Source organism: Megascapheus bottae, chromosome 31 (assembly GCF_031878675.1).
Source record: "Megascapheus bottae isolate mThoBot1 chromosome 31, mThoBot2.hap1, whole genome shotgun sequence".
In the NCBI taxonomy this organism is placed as follows: domain Eukaryota; kingdom Metazoa; phylum Chordata; class Mammalia; order Rodentia; family Geomyidae; genus Megascapheus; species Megascapheus bottae.
This window is the reverse complement of record NC_143539.1, coordinates 2,829,565-2,852,167: the sequence shown is the minus strand read 5'-3', so window position 1 is coordinate 2,852,167 and position 22,603 is coordinate 2,829,565. Positions and strand designations below refer to the sequence as shown.

The 22,603-nt window shown below is 51.9% G+C and overlaps 3 protein-coding genes across 3 annotated transcripts in view; 1 reads left to right on the top strand and 2 right to left on the bottom strand.

Annotated features, from left to right (window-relative positions):
* Tulp2 (TUB like protein 2) overlaps positions 1–2,998 on the bottom strand; it is a 42,915-nt gene extending 39,917 nt beyond the window's left edge. Inside the window, exon 1 of the mRNA XM_090322378.1 lies at positions 2,910–2,998. The gene's annotated coding sequence lies outside the window, so the exon portion shown is untranslated. The remainder of the gene's footprint in view (positions 1–2,909) is intronic.
* Ftl (ferritin light chain) lies at positions 2,438–3,814 on the top strand. Its single transcript, XM_090322474.1, has 4 exons — positions 2,438–2,751; positions 2,937–3,083; positions 3,247–3,372; positions 3,501–3,814. The coding sequence occupies exons 1-4, from the start codon at positions 2,650–2,652 to the stop codon at positions 3,651–3,653; spliced, it is 528 nt and encodes a 175-aa protein (XP_090178600.1). The 5' UTR covers positions 2,438–2,649; the 3' UTR covers positions 3,654–3,814.
* Positions 3,815–6,650: 2,836 nt separating this feature from the next.
* Gys1 (glycogen synthase 1) lies at positions 6,651–22,167 on the bottom strand. Its single transcript, XM_090322341.1, has 16 exons — positions 21,882–22,167; positions 19,999–20,180; positions 17,836–18,027; positions 17,458–17,643; positions 17,158–17,302; positions 16,343–16,460; positions 15,914–16,034; positions 14,702–14,808; positions 12,596–12,655; positions 12,428–12,506; positions 10,996–11,109; positions 10,589–10,715; positions 8,761–8,856; positions 8,403–8,566; positions 7,329–7,409; positions 6,651–7,193 (listed from the first exon to the last, which is right to left on the bottom strand). Exons 1-16 carry the CDS (start codon positions 21,997–21,999, stop codon positions 6,870–6,872), a joined length of 2,214 nt encoding a protein of 737 aa, XP_090178467.1. The 5' UTR covers positions 22,000–22,167; the 3' UTR covers positions 6,651–6,869.
* Between the last annotated feature and the right edge of the window lie 436 nt (positions 22,168–22,603).

The window sequence follows — 22,603 nt, the reverse complement described above, 5'->3', positions numbered from 1 at the left end:
CCCGCTTCACTGGTTACCCATCAATTCTGTACTTGCTCAGTACCTACAGCTCAGAGATTGGAGGGCTTTTTTTTTTTTTGAAATGTCCTGTCTTGTGAATTAGGGAATTAGAGATGACTCAGCCGCCAACCCTGCCCTCCAGGAACCCACAATCCCCCTAGGAATGAAAGCTGCTGGGGCCAGGTGTGAGCCCACAGAGGCTTTGAATGCCTCTCATGGTGAGGTGACCAGAGCTTGGGAGCTCTTTGAGTGTCATGATATGATCTGGAGGGATGGGAGCCATAGAGGCCCGGGAAGATTACCGGGTGCTGGGAGACTGGGACAAGAAGGTTCCTGGGGAAAGCCCAGGCTGAAGCAGGGCTGAGTGGACTCATTACGCTGGTTGGAGATGAAGGTGCAGAGTGAGGGGTACCCAGGGCCACCCCAGTGACCTGGGCAGCCATCCCAGACCCTTGAGATCCAGACAGTAAAAAAAAAACAACCAGCAATCCAATCCTACAGGGGAGTAAGTCATGTTTTTTTTTTTTTTTTCTCTAATTTTTGCATGTTTTTTGGGGGGGTTGTTGTGGCTATAGAACATTCTCCAGTTCCCAGCCCTGATGTATTTTGTGTTTGAAGGCTCCCTAAAACTGCCCAGGCTGGTCACCAACTCCAGGATCTCCTGAGTAGCTGGGCCGGGAGTTTGGTCTAGTGGTAGAGTGCCAGCCTGGCATTCACGAAGACCGAAGACCGGGGTTCAATTCCTCAGTACCACATAGCAAAAAAAAAAAAAGCCAGAAATGGTGCTGTGGCTCAAGAGTTAGAGCTCTAGCCTTGAGAAAGCCCAAGGACAGTGCTCAGGCCCTCAGTTCAAAGCCCAGGACTGGCAGAGGACTGGGGTCTCTAACCCAGCCTCCCTCTCACTACCTCCCTCTCCAGGTACCAGTGCACCCACCCACCCTTCTGGTTCTCTCTGGTCTGGGCCTGCTGGAGGCTAAAGGTCGGGCAGAATGCGGTCAATGAGTAACTCCCCGCCCCACCATTAACAGAGCAGCCTGGACACTGGGCTCTCCGCAGACACCTAGTCAGGGAAAAGATCTGGGGTAGACAGCCACCACCCACAGAGAGGGGCCCCTATGCCCGCAAGCGATACCCGGGAAAGAAAGCATCCGGGAACCAAGGAAGTAAAACAAGGGGATCGATGCACCACCACCACCACCACCCCGCCCCGCAACGCGGGTTCCACCGGGGCGCACACTCCAGGAAGAAGTCAGGGTGTGGGGGGACCCCAGGCTCCTTCATCCCCCGGGGTGAGGTCAGCGGGCGGCCCCGCCTCCACCCATCCTGTACTGAACTCACCGTGACTCAGCACCAGGATGCCTGGCCAGGCGCCCAGACAGCCCCTAGGACCCCAGATACGGGGGGAGGGGGCGCACATCCGGGGACCCGCCAGTCGGCACCAGGGTCCTGGGCCCAGTGGCCTCAACTGCTAGTCAACCACCCATTAGGGGCTTCTGTTGGCCAGGCTGCCTCCACTGGGGTATAAAAAGTGGGGGTAAATTCTAGTCCCCCTGCCTTTGTCCTCCTTCCTGCCAAGATCATGGGGTCAAGATGCAGCACTGGGCCAGCCTGGTCTCCCAGACAGCACCTGGGACCTGGCACACTGACACTGTTCTTGTGATTCACGACAGGTCTTGTTCGTGCAGCAGGACGCAGAGCCCGGGGGAGGGAAGGGGAGGATTGGGGCAAGCAGCCCCTAGAAAAAGCAACCAGTCCTTTTCTGTCCCTTAAACTCCCTGCTCCCAGAAAAGCACAAGTTTCCTAGACAGCTCCGGGAAACGCCGGGCGCCGACGGGCTTTCCAGAATTCCACACACCTGCCCCCGACAGCCGAAACTGTTCAGGCTAGGATTCCCTAAGAGGCCTAGAGACCTTCCCTTTGTTACACCCCCAGCCTGGAGCTCCAGGATCCCTCCACCTTTCCTCAGAGATCTCCAAAAGTCCAAAGCAAACCACCCCCTCCGCCCCCCTCCGCCCCCCAACTAGAAATACCCTTGGTTCCTCTGAGGTACCCCCTCGCTCAGATCCTGGACGCCTTCCAGAAAGGGCTAGGGTTTCAAAACCCACTGCAGAAGCCTACGGGCTTTCTAGAGGCCGTCAGACCACAGAGCACCCCCAACCTCACCCAGTGACTCCACAGATCGAGACCCCCCCTCAAAACCCCATCCCTCCCCCGCCACCCCCCCCACTCCAAATCCTCCTTTCACAACCACCTCGCGCTGGAGCGCGTGATTGCCTACGTGGAGGAGGGGTGTGTGCGGAGACGCCCCTCCGCACGCGATTGGTCCAGCGTAGCCTTCAGTCCCGTCTCCCTCCGGCGCTGATTGGCTGAAGGCGCGCCCCGAACGCCCCGCCCTCGGCGAGCCGAGCGCTACAAAAGGAGCCGCCCAGGCCGCCCCCCCTCCAGCAGCGCGCGCCAGTCCCGCGGATCTGTCTCTTGCTTCAACAGTGTTTGGACGGAACAGACCCGGGGACTCCTCTTTCCCGCCAGCGACTACCTTCGGATCTCCTCTCCACTCACAACCTTATCTCGCCCGCCGCCTGCTCCCAGGACCAACCAACGCCTTCTTGGTGTGTGTGTGTGTGGTGAGCTCTACACCGACGACTAGCCATGACCTCCCAGATTCGTCAGAATTATTCCACCGAGGTGGAGGCTGCTGTCAACCGCCTGGTCAACTTGCATTTGCGGGCCTCCTACACCTACCTCTCTCTGGTAAGTACGCACCCCTCCACACACACCCCGCCCCAGCCCTGGGCCCAGTTTCCTCAAACTGCGATCTCCGGGCCTGCGCGCATGCGCGGGACTTCTTTGTTTGGTGGGGTAACCGAGGGTGGAGTCGACGCGCCTGGCGTCTCCGCCCTCCCACTAACCTTTGTTGCCTCCATTTCTCCCCTCAGGGCTACTATTTCGATCGCGACGATGTGGCTCTGGATGGCGTGGGCCACTTCTTCCGCGAGTTGGCGGAGGAGAAGCGTGAGGGCGCCCACCGTCTCCTGAAGATGCAGAACCAGCGTGGCGGCCGCGCGCTGTTCCAGGATGTGCAGGTAAATGCGGCTGGGTAGCGGACCATACTTCCCAGCAGGCCTTGCGCGCGGGGAGCATGGTTTTTAAACCCGCGAGGTGCCGCGGGGACTTCTGGGGATTGTTGTTTTCGGACTGTTGAGGACTGCTGCCCGGTTCTGAGCCACTTTTCTACCTCTTATCTAGAAACCTCCTCAAGATGAGTGGGGTAAAACCTTGGAAGCCATGGAAGCCGCCCTGGCCTTGGAGAAGAACCTGAACCAAGCCATTTTGGACCTTCATGCCTTGGGTTCTTCCCGCTCGGATCCCCATGTGAGTTCCCCCACTTGCTCAGGCAGTTCTACAGCTTGATCTATTTCCTGTCCCTTGTCGACAAGACGTAGCTCTGTTGCCTCCTTTTGCAGGGACTGTAATTCCTAATTTCTGCTCTCCCTTTTCAGCTCTGTGACTTCCTGGAGAACCACTTCCTGGATGAAGAGGTGAAGCTTATCAAGAAGCTGGGCGACCATCTAACTAACCTCCGCAGGCTGGCTGCTCCTCAGGCTGGGCTGGGCGAGTATCTCTTCGAACGTCTCACCCTCAAGCACGACTAAAAGATCCCAGAGTCCAGCAGCCTTTGAGGGCCATTTCTGCATCGCCTGACATCAGGGTTTTCACCTGAGCTTCTCCCTCTAGCCACTGGGCAACTTCCTAACTAAACACCCTGTAGCCCTTTCCAAGCCATGGACCAAATGAAATAAAGCTTTTTGCAGCAGCTGATGGCTCTGTGTTTGTTGAGGGTACCGGATGGAAAGAGGAAGCCCCTCTGGGGAGTGTGTGTGTGTGTGGGGGGGTGAGTTGTAGATCGTGACAGAGAAAGACAATTTAGTCTTATTTTTCCCCCCCTATTCTACAGGAGTGGCCTATTGTGAGGTGTGTTGCTGAGATTTCTCTCCTTGCCTGCTGGTTAAGTGTAGACCCAGGTTAGGGTATAGTCTTAATGCAGCCAGACCTGAGTGGCTGCAAAATCTGCTAGATCTAAGAAACCTGAAATGGTCTGAAGGGTGGCTAGGAACTTGGTAGAATGCCTACCAGACAAGCTCAAAAACCTGCTGCAAAAATAAAATAGGGCTGGGAGTTTGGCCTAGTGGTAGAGTGCTTGCCTAGCATTCCTCAGTTCCATACACATAGAAAAAAAAGCCAGAAAGTGGCTCAAACCTTGAGTAAATCCAAGGACAGTACACAGGCCCTGAGCCCAAGCCCAGGACTGGCAAAAGAAATTAAAATTAGGGGCCGGGAGTTTGGCCTAGTGGTTAAAGTGCTTGCCTAGCAGGCATGAAGACCCGGGTTCGATTCCTTAGCACCACATACATAGAAAAAAAAGCTGGAAGTGGTGCTGAGGCTCAAGTGGTACAGCTCTAGCCTTGAGAAAGTCCAAGGACAGTGCTCAGGCCCTGAGCTCAAGCCCAGGACTGGCAAAAAAAATAATAATAAATAAAATTAAATTAAAAAATAAAAGTGGGACTGGTACTGGCTCAGTCTGTCTTCAGTGGGCTGAGACTGGAGGATCCCCGTTCCAAGCAAGCATGAGATTCTCATCTGCAGTTTATCACCAAAAAGCTGGAAATAAGAGTTGTGGTTTAAGTGATAGAGCACTAACCTTGAGCAAAAATACTATCTCAGGGATGGTGTCCAGGTTCAGAGTTCACACCCAAAGAGCACAAAGTTTTGGGGATTGAATTAAGTGGCCTTGGACCACCATCCAACCCTCTTAAATAGCCCTGCTCAAGTAATTATGAGGCTAAGCACAAGGCCAAGCAGACAAAACAAGTAAATCTTGTGGCAACTAGCTTCCACACTTGCCCGTAATTCGCTCGGAAACTTGGTTATGTGAGGCTGGAGAGATACTAGCCCAAACCAGTGCAATTTCAGTGCTAGAAATATAATGGTCATATGGATCTGAGCCACGAGGGTCACAGGATGCTGAGCCAGGACCAGGCACAGAAGCAGGATGCGAAACTTGGGGCCAGACTTCCAAATAGGAACTGAATACACCCACAAGGCCTACTGTAAAACTGCTGCGTCACTTTTGACCCTTCTCCCCACTTTATGGGAGGCGACAATTTTCCCTTTGTTTGCATATGGCAAATTATTACCAAGGAACTGCATTTACCTACTTAAATAATTTCCCAGGCATGTGACTGCCCTTTGGATCTTCTCTTTATGACAAACATCACTCAAACTGAATTTCTGATACTTGCAACCCAAGTCCCAACTAAGGAACAGGGACCTGACTTCAATGACAAGGAATCTTGCAGCAGAATCCAACTTTCTTGAGGACAACAGATAAGCGACCAGGGAGGAAACCAAGGCAGAGATTCAAACCCTGAGCATCGGGGGAACCAGAAGTGAGGCCCACCAAGTGTTCATATCCAACCACACTTGGCATTCTAAATATAGATGTATTTTTTTTCCATCTCTGGACACAAATTATATGGCTCTGCCTCTCCCCTCCCAATAGCAAACCAAGCATTTCTTCAGATAGCACAGCACACGTGAGGGAGCCCCTCCCTTTCATGGAAGCTGGAAGCTGGGGGGATGGAAAAGATTTGAGGTAATTGTGGGGTTTCAACAACCCAGTAGACTCAGTTCAAGGTCAGGGGAAAGGGAACCGGTGGCCGCACAGTGGTAAGGTTTCAGATCCAACAGCTGGATGGAGGACCCAGTGGTTTCATAGTGGGTTGAGAGGTCAGAAATAGGGCTAGGCAGCCAGTTTTGTCTTCAGCAGGAGGCTCTGGTGGGTACAAAAAGACTCTCAAGACACAAGGAGAGTCAGACTCAGAAGAGTAGAATCTGGTCCAGAAAATGCCAGAAGTATGTCTACACCAAGACCATATGCTGTACAGAAAGAATGGGGGGGCCTGGAGTTTGGCCTAGCTGTAAGAGTGCTTGCCTAGCATGCATGAAGACCTGGGTTGAATTCCTCGGTACCATATACATAGAAAAAGCCGAAAATGGTGTTATGGCTTAAGTGGTAGAGCTCTAGCCTTGAAAAAGTCCAAGGACAGTGCTCAGACCCTGAGTTCAAGCCCCAGGACTGACCAAAAAAAAAAGAATGGGGGAGCCATGTGATTTGGCCACACTCCCCCCCCCAGCTTGGAACTTGGATAAAACATTGGGGAGAAGAACAAGACTTAAAAGTCCTGGACCCCTGTAAGGAGGGCCCATCCCAAGGTCTGCTCTGGGAGCTTGAGTTCTGAGTTGAAATGGAAAACCACCTGCATTCCTTTAAGTCCCTGAAAAGTTCTAGCTCTGGAGTTATTCCAGGAAGGGATGGTTCCCAAATCCTGGTGGTCCCCAGGGCAGGCCCTGAGCCCTGCACACGCTGTATGCTGTGGAGTTTGCAAGCCACAAAAGGGCTCTAGGAGCCCCAGCCTGGAAAGCCACGGGTCACGTTTTACTAAGCACTGTGGCCACCAGGCAGGAAAAAAAAAAAAAAAAAAGGCAGATTCCTGGCAGTGTGAGTAGGATCCAGGCCAAGCCTGGGGGAGGGAGTGTGTGAGGGGGAGATGGGGACGGACGGACAGGGGGACAGGAGGGGACGACGAACCCAGGGCACAGATAAATACATTCTGAAGTCCAAGAAAGGCACAGCGTTGCGGACTGTGGGGATTCCCAAGCGTGGAGGTGGAGGGGCTGGAGTGTATGGCAGAAGGGACTGGGTCGGGTGTGGACCTACACCCAGAGTGGGGTTCCAGAGTGGGGCTCCCCGCGCATGCACCCTCTAGAGAAGGGACATGGACAGGTAGGGGTGCGGGGGGGGGGGGGGGTTAGTTACGCTCCTCGCCCAGGGAGCTGGCCGGGCTGAGGGGCTCACTGGGCGTGCTGACCAGACTGGAGGGCGCCGTGTCCACGGAGTTGCTGCGCTTGCTGGCGCCCGTGGACGAGGCGCAGGAGCTGCGGCGCGGCCACTCGGGCGCGCGGATGTTCCTCCGGTCCTTGGCGGCCTCCTCCTCTTCGTTGTAACGCTCGCCATCTTCCAGGGGCCCATCCCGAGGCTCGTCCTCGTCTTCACTGTGGTGCGGGCTCGAATGCCGTGACAGCGAGGGCGATGGGGGCACCGAGGCCGGCCGTGGGTAGCGGTACCCCTGGGCCTGCATCCCCCGCCAGGCGGAGGGGGCCGGACACAAATCAGAGTGAACAATCCTGAAAGCTGCATCCAGCCTCCCCGATGGCGCCCCGAAGAGAGCCCCAAATTCCTGCCCAGCCGAGATCTCAGGTCCACTCACCGCTTCTGCCTCGTGGGGCTCATAGGTGAAGTGATCAGGGAAAGCCTTGGCCAGCGCCATGTGGCGCGCAGACATGTAGTACTAAGGGGGGGGAGAGGGGAGGAGTCAAAGCCTGCCCGGCCCCACCCCCTGCCCAATCACAAGTGTCAGATCCTGGCCACACCTCTTAATGCAAATGAGCACCTTCAGCCATACCCTCCAGTTTCCCCTATTCAAATACCCGACTTCATGGCTCCATCTCCGATGTGGGTGGGTCGAGCTGTCATTGGACAATTCCTAAACCACACCTACCTAGTAGGGACCCAGTTCCCAAGTCAGGCCAGGCTTTAGGGACACACACACTTATGCAAATGAGATCAACCAAACCAAAGTTCTCCCTGGAGATGTGTGTGTATGTGTGTGTGTGTGTGTGTGTGTGTGTGTGTACTGTACTGTATGTGTATTGCGATTGAGCTCAGGGACAAAGCACTGTCCCTTAGCATTTTTGCTCAAGGCTCTACCAATTGAGCCATTGCACCACTTTCCACTTTTTCTTTTTTCTTTTCTTCTTCTTCTTTTTTGCCAGTTCTGGAAATTGGACTCAGGGCCTGAGCACTGTTCTTGGGCATTCATTCCTCAAGGCTAGAACTCTCCCACTTGAGCCACAGCACCACTTCTGGCTTTTTTTCTGTGTATATGGTACTGAAGAATGGAACCCGGGTCTTTGTGCATGCTAGGCAAGCACTCTACCACTAGGCCATGTTTCTGGCCCTACTTTCCTGCTTGGGCTGGCTTTGAATCAGGATCTTCAGATCTCAACATCCACAGTAGCTAGGATTTCAGGTGTGAGCCACCCCCAGCTTGTTTTTGAAACAATGTCTCCCTCATGCAGCCCAGGCTGGCCTCAAATTCTTGTTCCTCTTGCCTCAGTCCTCCCAAATGCTGGGGTTACAGAAATGCCCCATCAGTCTCGGCAGAAATCAATTTCTGAAAAAGCATAGCCATTGTTCTTTTAAGATTCTGTCATGTGCCCCAGCCTCGTGAGGTTCCAGAACCAGAACTAGAGGCAGCTGAGAGAAAGGGAGAGGGTCATACCCTGCCTAGATATTTCCAATCCAGAAGGTCTGAGAGGCGCTCGGTGCGGTTTCTCTGGATGATGCGCTGTCGCCTGCTCTGCTGGCAGAAGCTGTAGAGGAAGGACGTGAGCTGGGAGCAGGAATCATCCAGGCTGCGGAAACGCCGGTCCAGAATGTAGATGCCTGCAATGTAGAGGCCAGGACCACGAGGGAGAGAAAGGGGGGAGGTCAGCAATTGTCTGGAGAGGTTTTCATTCTTGCAAGGACTCTGTGACAACAGGACGCTTTAGCTCCCCTCCAGGGACCTAAGAGTGCACATTTCTCCTGGCTCAAGATGGTGTTGTACCAGTTCTTAGTGAACCCCTAAAGGCACTGACCGTAGGCTGAGGGGTCTGCGATGTGCTCTTCCATGAAGCAGCCAAAACCGGAGAGATTGGTGGATATGCTGGGGATCCCCATGACAGTGCACTCAGCTGTGGGAAGGCCAGAGAAAGGCCAGCTTAGTATTCATTCATTTCCCGCTTTTACATTCCTGCAGCCTGAATGGCCACAAAGCCTCAACATCGCCACCTACTGGCCAGACAACCAATCACCGAGCTCCCATTAGGCAACATGCAATTTCCCAAAGCAGAAAGGAATTGTCAGAAAAAGGAACTCACCTGCCCTAAGGGCTAAGAATGGGTAGGAGTTGCTAATTGGATGATGAGGATGCACACATGCACACTTTTACTTAGTTCTCACAATCTTGTGGCATTTTATGCTTGTTTGTTTACTTTTTTTTTTTTTTTTTTGCCAATCCTGGGGACTGAACTCAGGGCCTGAGCACTGTCCTTGGACTTTCTCAAGGCTAGAGCTTTATCACTTGAGCCACAGCACCACTTCCCGCTTTTCTATGTATGTGGTGCCCAGTAATCGAACCTAGGTCTTCAAGCATACTAAGCAAGCACTCTACCACTATGCCAAATTCCCAGACTGTTTGTTTACTTTTTGGTACCTGTATTAGGACCTGAACTCAGAGTCTCATATTTTCACCTTTTTTTTTTTTTTTTTCCCACAAGGCTGGCACTCTACCACTTGAGCCATACTTTCGGTTATGGATTTTGGGTGGTTAATTGGAGACTTTTCTGCCTGCAGATTTCAAAATATGGTCCACAGATCTCAACCTCCTGACTAGCTCAGATTACAGGCATAAGACATCCACACTTAGCTTTATTATATATTTTCGGTAGTACAAGGACTGAAGTCCAAGCTTTATGATTGCTAGGTAGCACTCTACCACTGAGCTACATTCTCTGCCAAGACCCTACATTTGCTCCCCAGCATCCTACCCCTCAAAATGAAGAAAACAATGAAGCGGCAAGAAGGGATGTGTTTGTGGGTTTGAAGGATCACAGCAAAGTGCTCAGCATCAGGGAGGGCTGTAAATAAGCAGTTCCAACTCAGACCATGGGGCTAAAGAGCTAGAAGGCAGGGTATGGTGACGCCCACCTGCAATCCCAGCTACTTAGGAGACAGAGGCAGGAGGAACACAGGTGCCAAGCTAGCTTGGGCCAAGTTAGCAAGACCCTGTCTTAAAAACAAAAATGAACAAAAAGAGAAACAGGCTGTAGCTGAGGTGGAAAAGCATTTGGCTAGCATGTACCAGGCCTGGGGTTCCATTCAAGCAGGGATGCAAAAGAAAAAACAAAACAGCCATGGGGTGTGGTGGCTCACACCTGTAATCCTAGCTACTCAGGAGGCTGATATCTGAGGACAGAGGTTCAAAGCCAGCCTGGGCACCAAAGTCCATGAGATTCTTATTTCCAATGAACCACTAGAAAACCAGAAGTGGTATTGTGGCTCAAGGGATAGGACAGTAGCCTTAAACTGAGGAGCTCAGAGACATTGCCTGACAAAAAAAAAAAAAAGCCATTAAGAGGCAGGCAGGCACTGGTGGCTCACACCTATAATCCTAGCTACTCAGGACAATGATTACTGAAGATCATGGTCCAACGCCAGCCTGGGTAGGAAAGTCCTGAGACTCCTACCTCCAACCATCCACCATAGAACTGGAAGTGGCTCAAAGTGGAATGCACTAGCCTTGAGCAAAAGAGCTTAAGGACAGTACCTGGGGCCTGAGTTCAAGCCCCATGACTGATGAAGAAAGAGGAAGGTGAAGTTGAAGGGCCCTGGAGACACAGGCTCACCACCACCTGCTCTACTTACCTGGTGTGTAACCCCAAGGTTCGTAGTAGGATGGGAAAACCCCAAGGTGGCAGCCACGGACAAACTCTTCATAGTCCACAGGGAGCAGAGGGCTGGTGGAGGAGAGGAACTCGGGGTGGAAAATCACCTGGCAGTGAAAAAGCAGGACTTAATCCAAGCACCTTATTGTAACCATAGCCTGAGAAACCAGCGTGGCCCAGAGACAGATCTAAAGTCAAACCACATATAGGTGGAGTGATGAGAGAGAGAGAGAGATACAACTCAGTTCTGTGTGACTCAGAAACCAGGGAACTTTCTACATACAGCAAGGCCTTTGATAAACTAGAAGGATAGGGAGAGTGATGAGCAGGTGTGACCCCACCCCCTGGCAAGCCCCACCCACCCCACAGCTGGCCAGTCCCCAGTACCTTGACCCTGTCTGCACTACTGTTGAAGAGGCCGATTCGACGGATGGTGGTCAGGATGGGGTCCGATGAGTCATCTAGCATGTTATGGGTGCATACAGGCGGGAAAGATTGCCGCTGTAGAGGCCACAAAGGGGTCGGGGTCAAGGAAGGGACAGCGTTGTTTCTGCTTCCCCTATGGGGCCATGCTAACACAAGGGTCCAAGAAAAGCATAATTCCCACCAGGCTATGGAGAAGAGTACCATGAGTTATAAAGTTCCTACTTGGTTGCATCATGGGCCTAAAAGAATTATAATTCCCAGCTATCTTTGAGGCAAAGTCTATGAAGAGATGCCCCATGATATTTTGGGATGTATCACGATATTGTCCTGTACTTGTGACTTTGGTATTAAAAGAACTGCAAGGAATTTCTAAATTACCCACTCCACAGAGGCAGATATTGCCCACATGATAGAAAGCTCCAGGAGCTGCTGAGAGTTGTCATTTTCTTATGACCTTGCCTCCATCCCAACTCAAAGAAATACCATTTGTCACAGCAGCAAGATAAAACTAAAGCAACAGAATTCCCAGAGGCTGCTAGAAGGGATGGTTCTGCAACAATGGTATTATTGTTCATTAAAGATAATGCCAGAAGCCTAAGAAACTACAATTCCCAGCAACCCTACGTTTACATAGCTCATGAGTAAAGCTGACTGTCTTAAGAGACTTTGAAAATGAGTATTAACCAAATCAGACTTCTTTGTGTACCTTGGCTGATAAATGGCCACTCTTCAGGCTCAGTGATTCCAGTCACAGGTACCAAATTCTCCAGACCCTCCCAAACAATGAAGAACACCAATACACAGAAGCCTTTGAGGAAAGGGAGCCCAAAGAAAGCCAAGGGGGTTGCTGGGAGTTGTAGTTCTCATTTTGTAGCTACCCAGTTCGTTTCTTAGCCCCGTAATTTCATCAACCTCAAGAATCAAAGAAGCTATAACTCCCAATACTGATGAACTAAGGGACAATTAATGGGATAGAAAACTGGCTGCTGAGTTTTCGCGGTTTACCAGGGAATGCTAGGTGTGTTAGCTTACTTGGCTCCATTCCCGAAGAGGCTCAAGAAAACTACTATTCCCAGAAGCCTCTGGGAGCAGAGGCAGAGTTATTACTGGGCAAGCCCAAGGCAGATCTGATTATTGAAATTCTCCTTTTCTAAGTGTGTTGACTCAATACTCCTTTGAATCTTTGTCCATCTACCAGGCCACCCAGGGGGACTACAACTCCCAATAGACCTTGCAACCTTCAAGTCACACAAAAAAGAAAGACCCTGCCCCAAGTTCTCTTGGGTATTAAAGTTGAAAGCATCACTCAAGAAAACACTCCCAGCAGTCTCTGAGGCTAGCAGACTCTGGGATTGGTACCTGCCATCTCTTTGCTAAGGGATCTAAACCATACCTGTGTGGCAAAGATGGCCCTCTTCATGATAGTGAAGTCTTCCTTGTCCAGCATTTTATTCATGTCTGGAAGGCTCCCCCTGGAAGGAGGGTGGGAGCATGTGTGTGGGAATGGGGTGCTGAGAGGGGCTAGGGTCCATCAGGGTACAGAGCTGGGGTGAGTACTCACACCAGCAGGGATTCATAGAGCTTCCTCCCGAATTTCTCCTTCACAGTGTTGGCTGTGTCCCTGGAAAGAACATACGATGTCATGTACAGCTGCTCTTTATCATCACCTTTAGAGGGCGGCAGGAAAACTGAGGCATGAGCAGAGTAGCCAAGGCCCTGAAAGGCTGGGTGTCCCAACACCATGTATCAGCTGGAAACCAAGGACAGGCAGCCTTTCGTCTGGACTTCAGTGAGTCATCCACCACATGAGAATAAAAATAGAATCAATCTCAGAGACCTGCAGCAGGCACTCAGGAAGGCCAAGAGAGACACTGGCACAATGCAAGCCTTCTAGAAATGTCAGCTGGAGTTTTTATGCTCCTGGAGGACCCATTTTATTTTATCTTTTATTTTTATTTTTGCCAGTCCTGGGGTTTGAACTCAGGGCCTGAACACTGTCCTTGGGCTTTCTCAAGGCTAGAGCTCTTTCACTTGAGCCACAGCACCATTTCTGGCTTTTTCTATGTATGTGGTACTGAGGAATCAAAGCTGGGTCTTCGTTCATGCTAGGCAAGCACTCTGGCGCCCAATGAACTTTAGTTTTCTTTCTCTTTTTCTTTCTTTCTTTTTTTTTTTGTAGGTCATGGGGTTTAAACTCTGGACTGGGCGTTGTCCCTGAGCTCTTCAGCTCAAGGCTGCCACCCTACCCTTGAGCCAAGTCCCACTTCCTGTTTTCTAGAGGTTAATTAGAGATAAGAGTCTCAGGTTCTCTTGTGTTCCGGCTGGCTTTGAATTTTGATCCTCAGCTCTCAGCCTCCTGAGTAGCTAGGATGACAAGGCCTGAGCCACTGCTCTTGACCCATTTTATTAACAAAGAAAATAGAGGGGCAGGAGTGTGGCCTAGTGATAGAGCTTCTGCCTAGCATGCACAAAGCCCTCAGTACCACACACACAGAAAGAGCTGAACGTGGTTCTGTGGCTCAAGTGGTAGAGCTCTAGCCTTGAGAAATCCCAGGGACAGTGCTCAGGCCCTGAGTTCAAGCCCCAGGAGTGGCAAAAAAAGAAAACAGAGTCTGAGAAAGGAAGATGTGGGCACATACAAGAAGCAAGGGGGCGGGGGATGCTGGCACTTCACACCTGTAATTCTAGCTACCTAAGAGGCTGCTCTGAGGATTCCAGTTGGAAGCCAGCGCATGCAGGAAAGTCCATGAGTCTCATCTCCAATTAATAGCCATAAATGAAGCTATGGCTCAAGTGGTAGAGTGCTAATCTTGAGCGTAAAAGCCAATGGAGAGCGGGAGGCCTAGAATTCAAGTTTCAGAACCAACATACACACACATACACACACACCCCTCTTCCTCCCCCACCCACCCAAGGAAAAGAAGTGCGCTACAGCCCCACTGCTTACAATCATTGCATGGCTCTAGTCTCATTTTCTCTTTCATCACCCTTGGATAAGCTACTTCAGCCATGGTGGGATGCTTGTCATTCCTCAAAAACACCCCAGGATGGGGCCGGGAGTTTGGCCTAGTGGTAGAGTGCTTGCCTAGCATGCACGAAGACCGGGGTTCGATTCCTTGGTACCACATACATAGAAAAACAGCTGGAAGTGGTGCTGAGGCTCAAGTGGTAGAGCTCTAGCCTTGAGAAAGTCCAAGGACAGTGCTCAGGCCCTGAGCCCAAGCCCAGGACTGGCAAAAAAAAAAAAAAAAAGCTGGGTGTGGGCTGGGAGTTTGGCCTAGTGGTAGAGTGCTTGCCTAGCATGCATGAAGACCTGGGTTCAATTCCTCGGTACCACATACATAGCAAAAAAAACAAAAAACACCCCAGGACCTTTGCATTTGCTCTTACCTATACCTGAAATGCTATTGTTCCACATATACTTAGGAGAAAGAAGGAAACGGGGATTTACCAATTCCTGGCATGAGGTTTGAGATCAGAGCTCTGGTCACGTAGTCACCTATCTCTAGGCCATGATTCCACATAGCCCCCCCCCTCAGGTGGAGGTGTATTAATCTAGTGACATCACTGGGAACTGATAGGGTAGGGAGTCATGTTGCAAGAGACCATGCAGATTCTGGGAGAAACCTGAAGCACCCATTTTAGGTCTCAGATGTGAGCTACTGACCAGAGCTGTTTGCGCACCGCTTGACCTTTAAGGGTCTCCACGTTGAAGTTGTTGGTCCGAGCTGGCATGATAAAGAAAGCCACCACGGTCTGCTCACTGCCATTCACCTGGAATCAGGAAAAGGAGAAGGTTGGGCAAAGATAAGGAGGTCTCTGGACCTTTTTGCCAGACCAGGACCAGTAGAACACAGCCACGTCCCTTTCTTCCAAGGAGTATTGTGGGGTCAACTGCCGTCCCTCTAAACCTCAGAACTTGCTTTTCTTTCTTGGCTTGTTTGTATGGCTGAGGTTCTACCATGTGAATCATACCCCTAACCTGCCTTTTTTCTTTTCAGTTTTTAGATCAAAGACCAGGACTCGAACTTGGTATATGCTGCTTTCCTCACACTAGTTATCACTCTACCCCCTTGAGCCATGCCTCCAACACCCAGCCTGGCTTTTTGTTCGTTATTTTCATTATATTTACTTCTTATGTTGGTCATTGGGCTTAAACTCAGAGTCTGGGGACTGTCTTTGAGCTTTCTCAAGGCTAGCGCTCTACCACTTGAGCCACAGTACCACTTCCCGCTTTTTCCATGTATGGTGGTAATGGAGAATCGAGCCCAGGTTTTCATGCATGCGAGGCAAGCACTGTACCACCAGGTCACACTCTTGGCTCCCCCAGGCTATCATCTTTTCCAGACAGCACCGCTGAGTTGCCCAAAGCTGATGGCAAACCCAAACTCTACAAAAAAAAAAGCCAGGCACTCACACCTGTAATCCTAGCTACTCAAGAGGCTGAGATCTGAGGATCACAGTTCTAAGCCAGCCCCAGCAGGAAAGTCCAAAAGACTCTTACCTCCTATTAATTAACAGAAAAAGCAGGAAGTGGTGCTCTAGCTCTAGTGGTAGAATGCTAGCCTTGAGCAAAAGGAGCTTAAGGACAGTGCGCAGGCTTAGAGTTCAAGCCTCAAAACCAGAAGAAAAAAAATTGAGATCTCCCTGTATAGCACTGGCTGACATCAAACTCCCAACCCTCCTGCCTGCCTTATCCTTCTGCGCGTCAAGATGACTGATGTATTGGGCCATGGGTGGCCTATGAGCTGCTATCTGCAGAGGGCAATAGAACCTGCACCAAACCATGGGGTTTCCTAACTCCACCTCCCAGGGTCTCCTTTCTTCCCAGGGCTCCTGACTGCCCTTTGCCCCCGACTGCCCTTGCCCCAGGCCTCACTCTGAGCAGATAGTTGAGCCGAGCCAAGGCCTCTAGGAAGACGTCAGCCCCCTTGTTGGAGAACTCATAGCGGCCGGCAATGAAGAAATACAAGGTCTTGTCCAAGTTGAAATCAAGGTGCCTAAAGAAGACACACGGCATGGTGAAGCCCGAATGATAAACCCCAGACACCGCAGGGACAACACAATGCAAGGCATCATGAGGCCTCCTGGAAGTTAGGCTTTTTTCTCCTCTGATGGATGGCTACTTTATCAGCCAGTCCATTATTTCCGAGAGATGAATGGGTAGATGTCCCAAGATTCAAACCCTGGAGTCCAGACTCCATTCTTCCTCCCTCAGACCCCAATCTAGGCTCCAGCCCTCCTCCCTTAGACCCAAGAGTTTGAGCTCTGCTCCTCTCTTTCAGACCTCAGTGTTTAGCCACCATACCCATAAAAGTGGCCCCGTACAAATTCCTGGATCCGAGCTTTGCTCTGCGCATGGAGGTTCTGGAACTCGTGCATGGCAGAGAACTTCTTCACGTTCAGTCCATTGGGAGTCACAATGTCTGGGAGGGCAAACAACGTCTCATGTGGTAGAATGACTAGATGAAGGGGAGACCCTGGGCTTTACACCTTTGGTTTCAATGGCTCTCCTGTGAGCTTGCTAATGACTCACCTACCTGCCACCCAGATGTCTTACTTCCTTATGTTCAAAGGCAGTCAGGTCTCCTCAACTCCTGGGAAAAGCTGGGCTTTTTTTCTCTTTATGATTAAATATCCCCAACATAGCCCCTGCTTCTCCTAAGACATACTCTAGGCCTCTGGGACTGTTTCCTTTCTTTCATTGTAATTAAAGCCTACCAATGAAAAACTACAACTCCCATCAGCTCCTAGGGCAATGATCTGGGATGATAGGCAGTTGGGTACCCAAGGCCTTGTGGAAATTTGAGTTTTCACCTTATATGCACTGAAAATGGTAGGAGACCCAATTCCAACCTGATTTTTTTTGTTTCCTCAATCAAGTCGGGTACACTTATATTCCTTTCAAAAGACCACTATCTACACTAGCTTTAGTATTTTATCATTTCTGAAATAACAACCAAAGAAACTACAACTCCCATCAGCCTCTAGCATCCAGATTCTGGAATGCAAGAGCAACTGATGTATAGGTGAGTTCCCACCCAGGCCTTCTGGGAGTTGTAGTTTTTCACTGTCTATAGAGTTAAAATTGGTATTGGCCTTAGCATCCACAGTCGCCCGCACCTGGTTTCCTCTTGAGCAGGTGCTGAGCCTCGATGGCAGTGATCTGGGACACAGTAGTGAAGACATGAGCGCAGTGGGCTGCTGCACGCTCCATGCAGTAGCGATGATAGATCTGCCTCTCACCTGCTTCCTTGTCCACGTTGAACTGGGCAGAAATGTAGAAGGGGCAGTCAAGTTAGGAGGATGGGGAAGAAGACAGGAAGTCTAGACTCCATGGTGCTGGGAAGGTTAAGACTAAAGGTTGACTTCTGAGGGACCTTGGTTTCCACAGCCCCAGGGTATCCTGCCCTTACCACTCACCTTCTCCAGGTTGTTGTAGAAATCCACAGCTCCCGCACACAGGTACCTCCCCAGTAGCGTGGCATGTGTGGTGAAGATGGTTGCTACAGGCAGTCGCCGGGCACGGCACAGACACAGCCCGATGCCTGCCAACCACTCGTGGAAGTGGGCGACCACATGGGGCTTGTCCTCACTCTGGGCCAGGAACTATGGGGCAACAGGGACAGGGTCACTGTGTCTCCAACATGTGCTGGGAAATCAATCAGCAATTGACCACGTGGACAGGGACTCAGGGGAGAGGTGACCTCACGAGCACCACTACACACCATCACTGTGCACGCAAGCGGCAATCTTGCGAGATGGGGCTGGGGAGGGGAGGGGAGTCATGGTGGGACTTACCTCGCCCAGGAACCATGTGGTAAGGAAGCCAAACAGGACAGCGTCGTTGGCTTCACGGTCGTACCAGGGCACCCCAATATTACAGGTGTCCCAGAGCTCTCCTTTCCAGCGCTCCAGGGCCCAGGCAGAGGCACCCACATCCAGGAGCACCACCAGGGGGCCCCCTTCGATCAGCCAGCGCCCAAAATACACCTGGGAGGAGGGGGTACAGAGAAGCTCAGAGAGGTCACTTGTCCTGGGGCCTTGGGGCCTGAAGTCTAGTGCTCATGTCAGGACCTTCTTATTTTCCCACTGCCTTATTTTGCCAATCTGCTAATCATCCCTTCTGCCTGCCACCTCATTTCTGGATCTGCTGTCACACTTCTCTTAGCAACCACCGTAACATTTTCTATCTGCTGTTCCTTGCTTCCACTGGGAGCTGTCTCTGTCTCAGTCTCTCTGGCAAGGTCTCGCTATTTAACGCTAGTTAACCTCAAATTCTCAAGCCTCTTGCCTCAGGCTCCCAAGTGCTGGGACTATTTCTTCCCCTTCCCCCAGCATCCCTTTCACAATATAGCCATCAGGGGTTACTGCTGTTACTTCTGGCTTTTTTTTTTTTTTTTTGCTTAGTGTATTGGAGATAAGAGTCTTATGGACTTTCCTGGCTGGGCTGGCTTTGAACTGTGATCCTCAGATCTCTGTCTCCTAAGAAGCTAGGCTGACAGGTGTAAGCTACCACCCCACAGCCTGTGCTATGATTTTTGACACCCTCCCCATCCTCTTCCTATGCTTCAAATATGCATTTTTCTATCCAGTACCATGTAGCTAAGACTTGCTGTCTCATTTTGGTCCCTACCACGTTTCTCCACTGGCCACTTTTCTCCCAAGACTATGGCCTTGGTTCTGGGCTCACTGCCACAGTTCTAACTACCTCTAGCATCCTCCACTCCAACCTGGCTTTCTCCAGCCAGAACCTCACTTAATACTCCTCCCCCTCCCAGCTGTTGTCTGCCCTTTAGCTGGGGGGCTATTCTTAGGAGCAGCTGTCATGGGGAAGGTACGAAGCTGCCCTGGGGTCTCTTAGGGACAAGATCCCACCTGATTGGACTCCCAGGATCCCGCCCTAAACTGGGGCTAAGAACGAATGATACCAGCTGGAACCATTTATCTACAGCTTACCCATCCCTGTTTAAGTCTCCTCCTGCAGGGCCCAGAGTCTCTCCTCCTCTCTTCAGTCTGTAAGAGTTCCTTGGCTCTGCATCTGCCTCTCTCCCACCCCTTCCATCAATACTCTTTCTCCTTCTAGATCTTTCTCTCTGAGGTATTTGGAGCCTCTGTTCTGTATCTAAAAGAGGTACATTCCTTTCCTTTGACGAGCCTGCCTTCTCTCTCCAGGCTCCACTGTTTATAGCAATGATTATGATGGGGGGGTGACAATAACACACATCAGAGAAATAACTGCATGTGAAAACTGTGCCACCGCATTCTGATTCTTAACTACTTCATCTACACCCCCACCCCACCCAGCCAACAAGCACCCCAACACAGTGGACGCCAAGGGCATGTTCTGGAACCAAGGTCATGTAGGCAACATGCAGAGAGAGGCTGAGTTTGAACTGCAGCATCTGAGTCCTGATCCAGGTTGCCTGCCTCAATCCAAGTCTTCACACCTGGCAGAATGGCTTCATGTCTAGCTTGTTCTTTTTTGAGGGGGAGGACGGGGAAGGAAGACTGGGGTTTGAACCCAGGGCTTTGTGCTTGCTCAGCAGGTGCTCTGATCACTTGAGCCACATCTCTGCTTTAGTTATTTCTTGATTTTCTTTTTTCTTATCTTGGCCGGCTTGGGCTGTGATCTTCCTATCTATGGTCTTCTGATGGCTGGGATGATACACGCCTAGCTTGGTAGTTGAGATTGGGGCTGTTTTTTTGCCTGGGCTGGCTTCAAAGAACTTCCTGATCTCTACCTCTCAAGTATCTGGGATTATAGGTATACACCACTGTGCCAGGTCTCTGTCTAGCTCTTCCTTTTTCTCGGAGTCTGTGGATCTTGAATACATCCCTTAGTCATTAACAACTGCCTATGCCATAGGAGGAAATGGGGGGAGGCACCTACATGGGTCTGCCTGAGACAGTGTTACCCGTGGCTGTCCATGCCATGCTGTCCTTTGAGCTGGCCACCCTCACCTTGCAGCCTTTGCTATTCATGGAGTCCAGCGTCCTCTTCAGGGCGGGGGTTGGGGGCTCGATCAGTTCCACCTGCGTCCTCACACCCTGCTCCGTGTACGGTCCCACCAGGTAGTAGTTGTCGCCCCACTCATCTCCTGTCACCTTTGCCTTTGTCTGCAGCACCGTGTAGATGCCACCCACTGTGGGACCAAGTGCATGAGGACAGGCCCCAGCCAAGATCCATAGGCCAGGGACCAGGGATGGGGCAGAGAGTGAGGGGCTGGGGGGAGGTGCTGGGGGCATGGGAGAAGGCCTGGCAACCCACGCGATGGAATCAAAGGAGGGGATCAGGGACTGGGAACTTGAATGGGGAGGGAAAGGAGGCTGAGGGGCAGACTCCCTAAGGGAAGGTCGGGGCTCTAGGATCTGGGTTCCTGGGAAATGGGAAGGAATTTGGGACTGGAAGCATAAGGATGACAGACATTCCTGATTATTGGATTCCAGGACTTCTCAGTTTTGGGGAGCTGGATTTTAATGTGCGGTCAGGATCCACCTAAATTGTTATTTCCTCCCTCTAGCATCCTAGGGATTCTGCCAGCTTGTTTCTTAGTTTCCTCTCCCCAGCTGGGGCCACGGGCATACTCGGGGCTCTGTCCTGCCCAAATCATATTGAGAAACCCAGTAAAGCAAACTCTAAGATCTCAGCTCTTCTTAAGATAAGAGACAGAGACAATCCAGCTCCTCCCAGCCCAGAAGCTCAGGCCCCAGAGGCCTGGCCCACAGAAATGCAGCCCTGCCAGCCACTCCCATAGCAAAGCCCAGCCCCTGCCCAACTTAGGACTTCCCAACCTACCCCATTCCAATCTGCCCTGCACGGAAGAGAGGCTTCAGACTCCTCTTAGGAACTCATGGTTCAGGCTCTGGGTTCCTTCAAAAGGAGCCATTCAGGCTCTTTTCTATCCTAAGATCTAAGAAGAGTCTCCAGTTCTCTTTTTTTTTTTTTTTTGGGTCAGTGATGGGGCTTGAACTCTGGGCATGGGCGCTGTCCCTGAACTCTTCAGCTCAAAACTACAGCCCTCCCGCTTGAGCCACAGCGCCACTTCCGGCTTTCTGGTGGTTAACTGGAGATAAAAGTCTCACAGCTGGGACTTTAGTGCCCGGGCTGGCTTTGAACCGAGATCCTCAGATCTCAGCCTCTTTAGTAGCTAGGAGGACAGGCGTGAGCCACAGCCCTCAGACCCTTCTGTCTTTATATTCAAACAGGTAGGTCCTCAGATGTGCCCATCACTACCCATGCATCCCACTCCTAGCTACTGTCCCCCACATTCCAGACTAAGGTCTGAAACCCTAGCCGCCCCCAGATTTGTGGCAGTCCCATTCGCCTCCTCCCCAGATCCTTCCCTGTTCAGAATCTAGATCTCTGAGCTGCTCTCCCCATCTCCCCCCCCCACCCGCCTCTCTCAGCCAGTCCTGGGGCTTGAACTCAAGTTCTGAGCACTGTCCTTGGCCTTGAGTTCAAGCCCACTTCTGCCTTTTTGTTGATGTGGTACTGAGGAATCGAACCTGGGGCTTCAAGCACTCTACCACGAAGCCACAGTCCCAGCCTCTCTGGTCTCTTCAAAGCTCCCTTTCAGGACCTAGACATTTTTCCTCGTATTCTGTTTCCCTAGGGGCACGGGGCCTGTGAATCTCCTTCCAGCTAAGTCTAGCCTCTCAGCCCCTTCCCTCCAAGCCCTAGGGCGGGTTTTCCAGCCCCTCCCGAAGGACACAGAAGTCACAGGCGTCTTGCCCAAGACCCAAGATTCCCTTGGGGAGCTCGGTGTCCCTAGGAGTCAGAATTCCGGACCCCCGGCCCCTCCCCCTTCCCGACCGTCCTCTCTCCTCGTGGCCTCCACGCTCACCCTTGTTGGCCACCTCCCAGGCCACCTCGAAGAGCACCGTGTTCTCCAAGTCGAATTCATTCTCCCACTCCTCCAGTCCCGGCAGGGAGGATATGGACAGAGAGCGGCTCAAAGGCATGGCTGGCGTGGGAAGGGGACTCCAAGGACCACAGGCGGCCACCCCGGAGGTGTCCTGGCAATGCACCGGGCGGGATCCAGCGGTCGCCTAGCGGCTGTCGGAAGCGTGCAATCCGCCCCGCTTCCGATTGCACGACCGCACCCCCGCCAGGAGAGTTCGGACCTAGGTAGGAGGCGGCCCCGGGCGTCACTGAGCCCAGCGGAGCCCCTGCAAGGGAATCTTGCGGGCGCCAGGAGGCGGTGCCCTACCTCGGCCGCCGTTCATTGGTCCGCGCTCGGGGGGCGGAGACTGCTGCGTCTTCTCATTGGTGGAAAGGATGGAGTCCGCCACTGCCCCAGCGACGGAGGCGAGCTCCAAGGGGCGGGGCTTGCGGTTGCGCCGAAAGGACCGGATTGCTTCTCAGGTCTGTCAATCTTGAAGCTGGAGGCTCTGATGTGAGGAAGGAAAAGAGGGTGGGACAAAGAGGAAATGGGAGCGTGGAGGACGTGTGGTTGTCGAAAGAAGAGTCTAGAGTTTTGCAATCCGTCTGGGCAAAGGTGCGGGCGGGATTAGAGGGAGGAGGAGCCTGGAGGCCACGCCCCGTGGGCGAGGCCTTGGCGCAGCA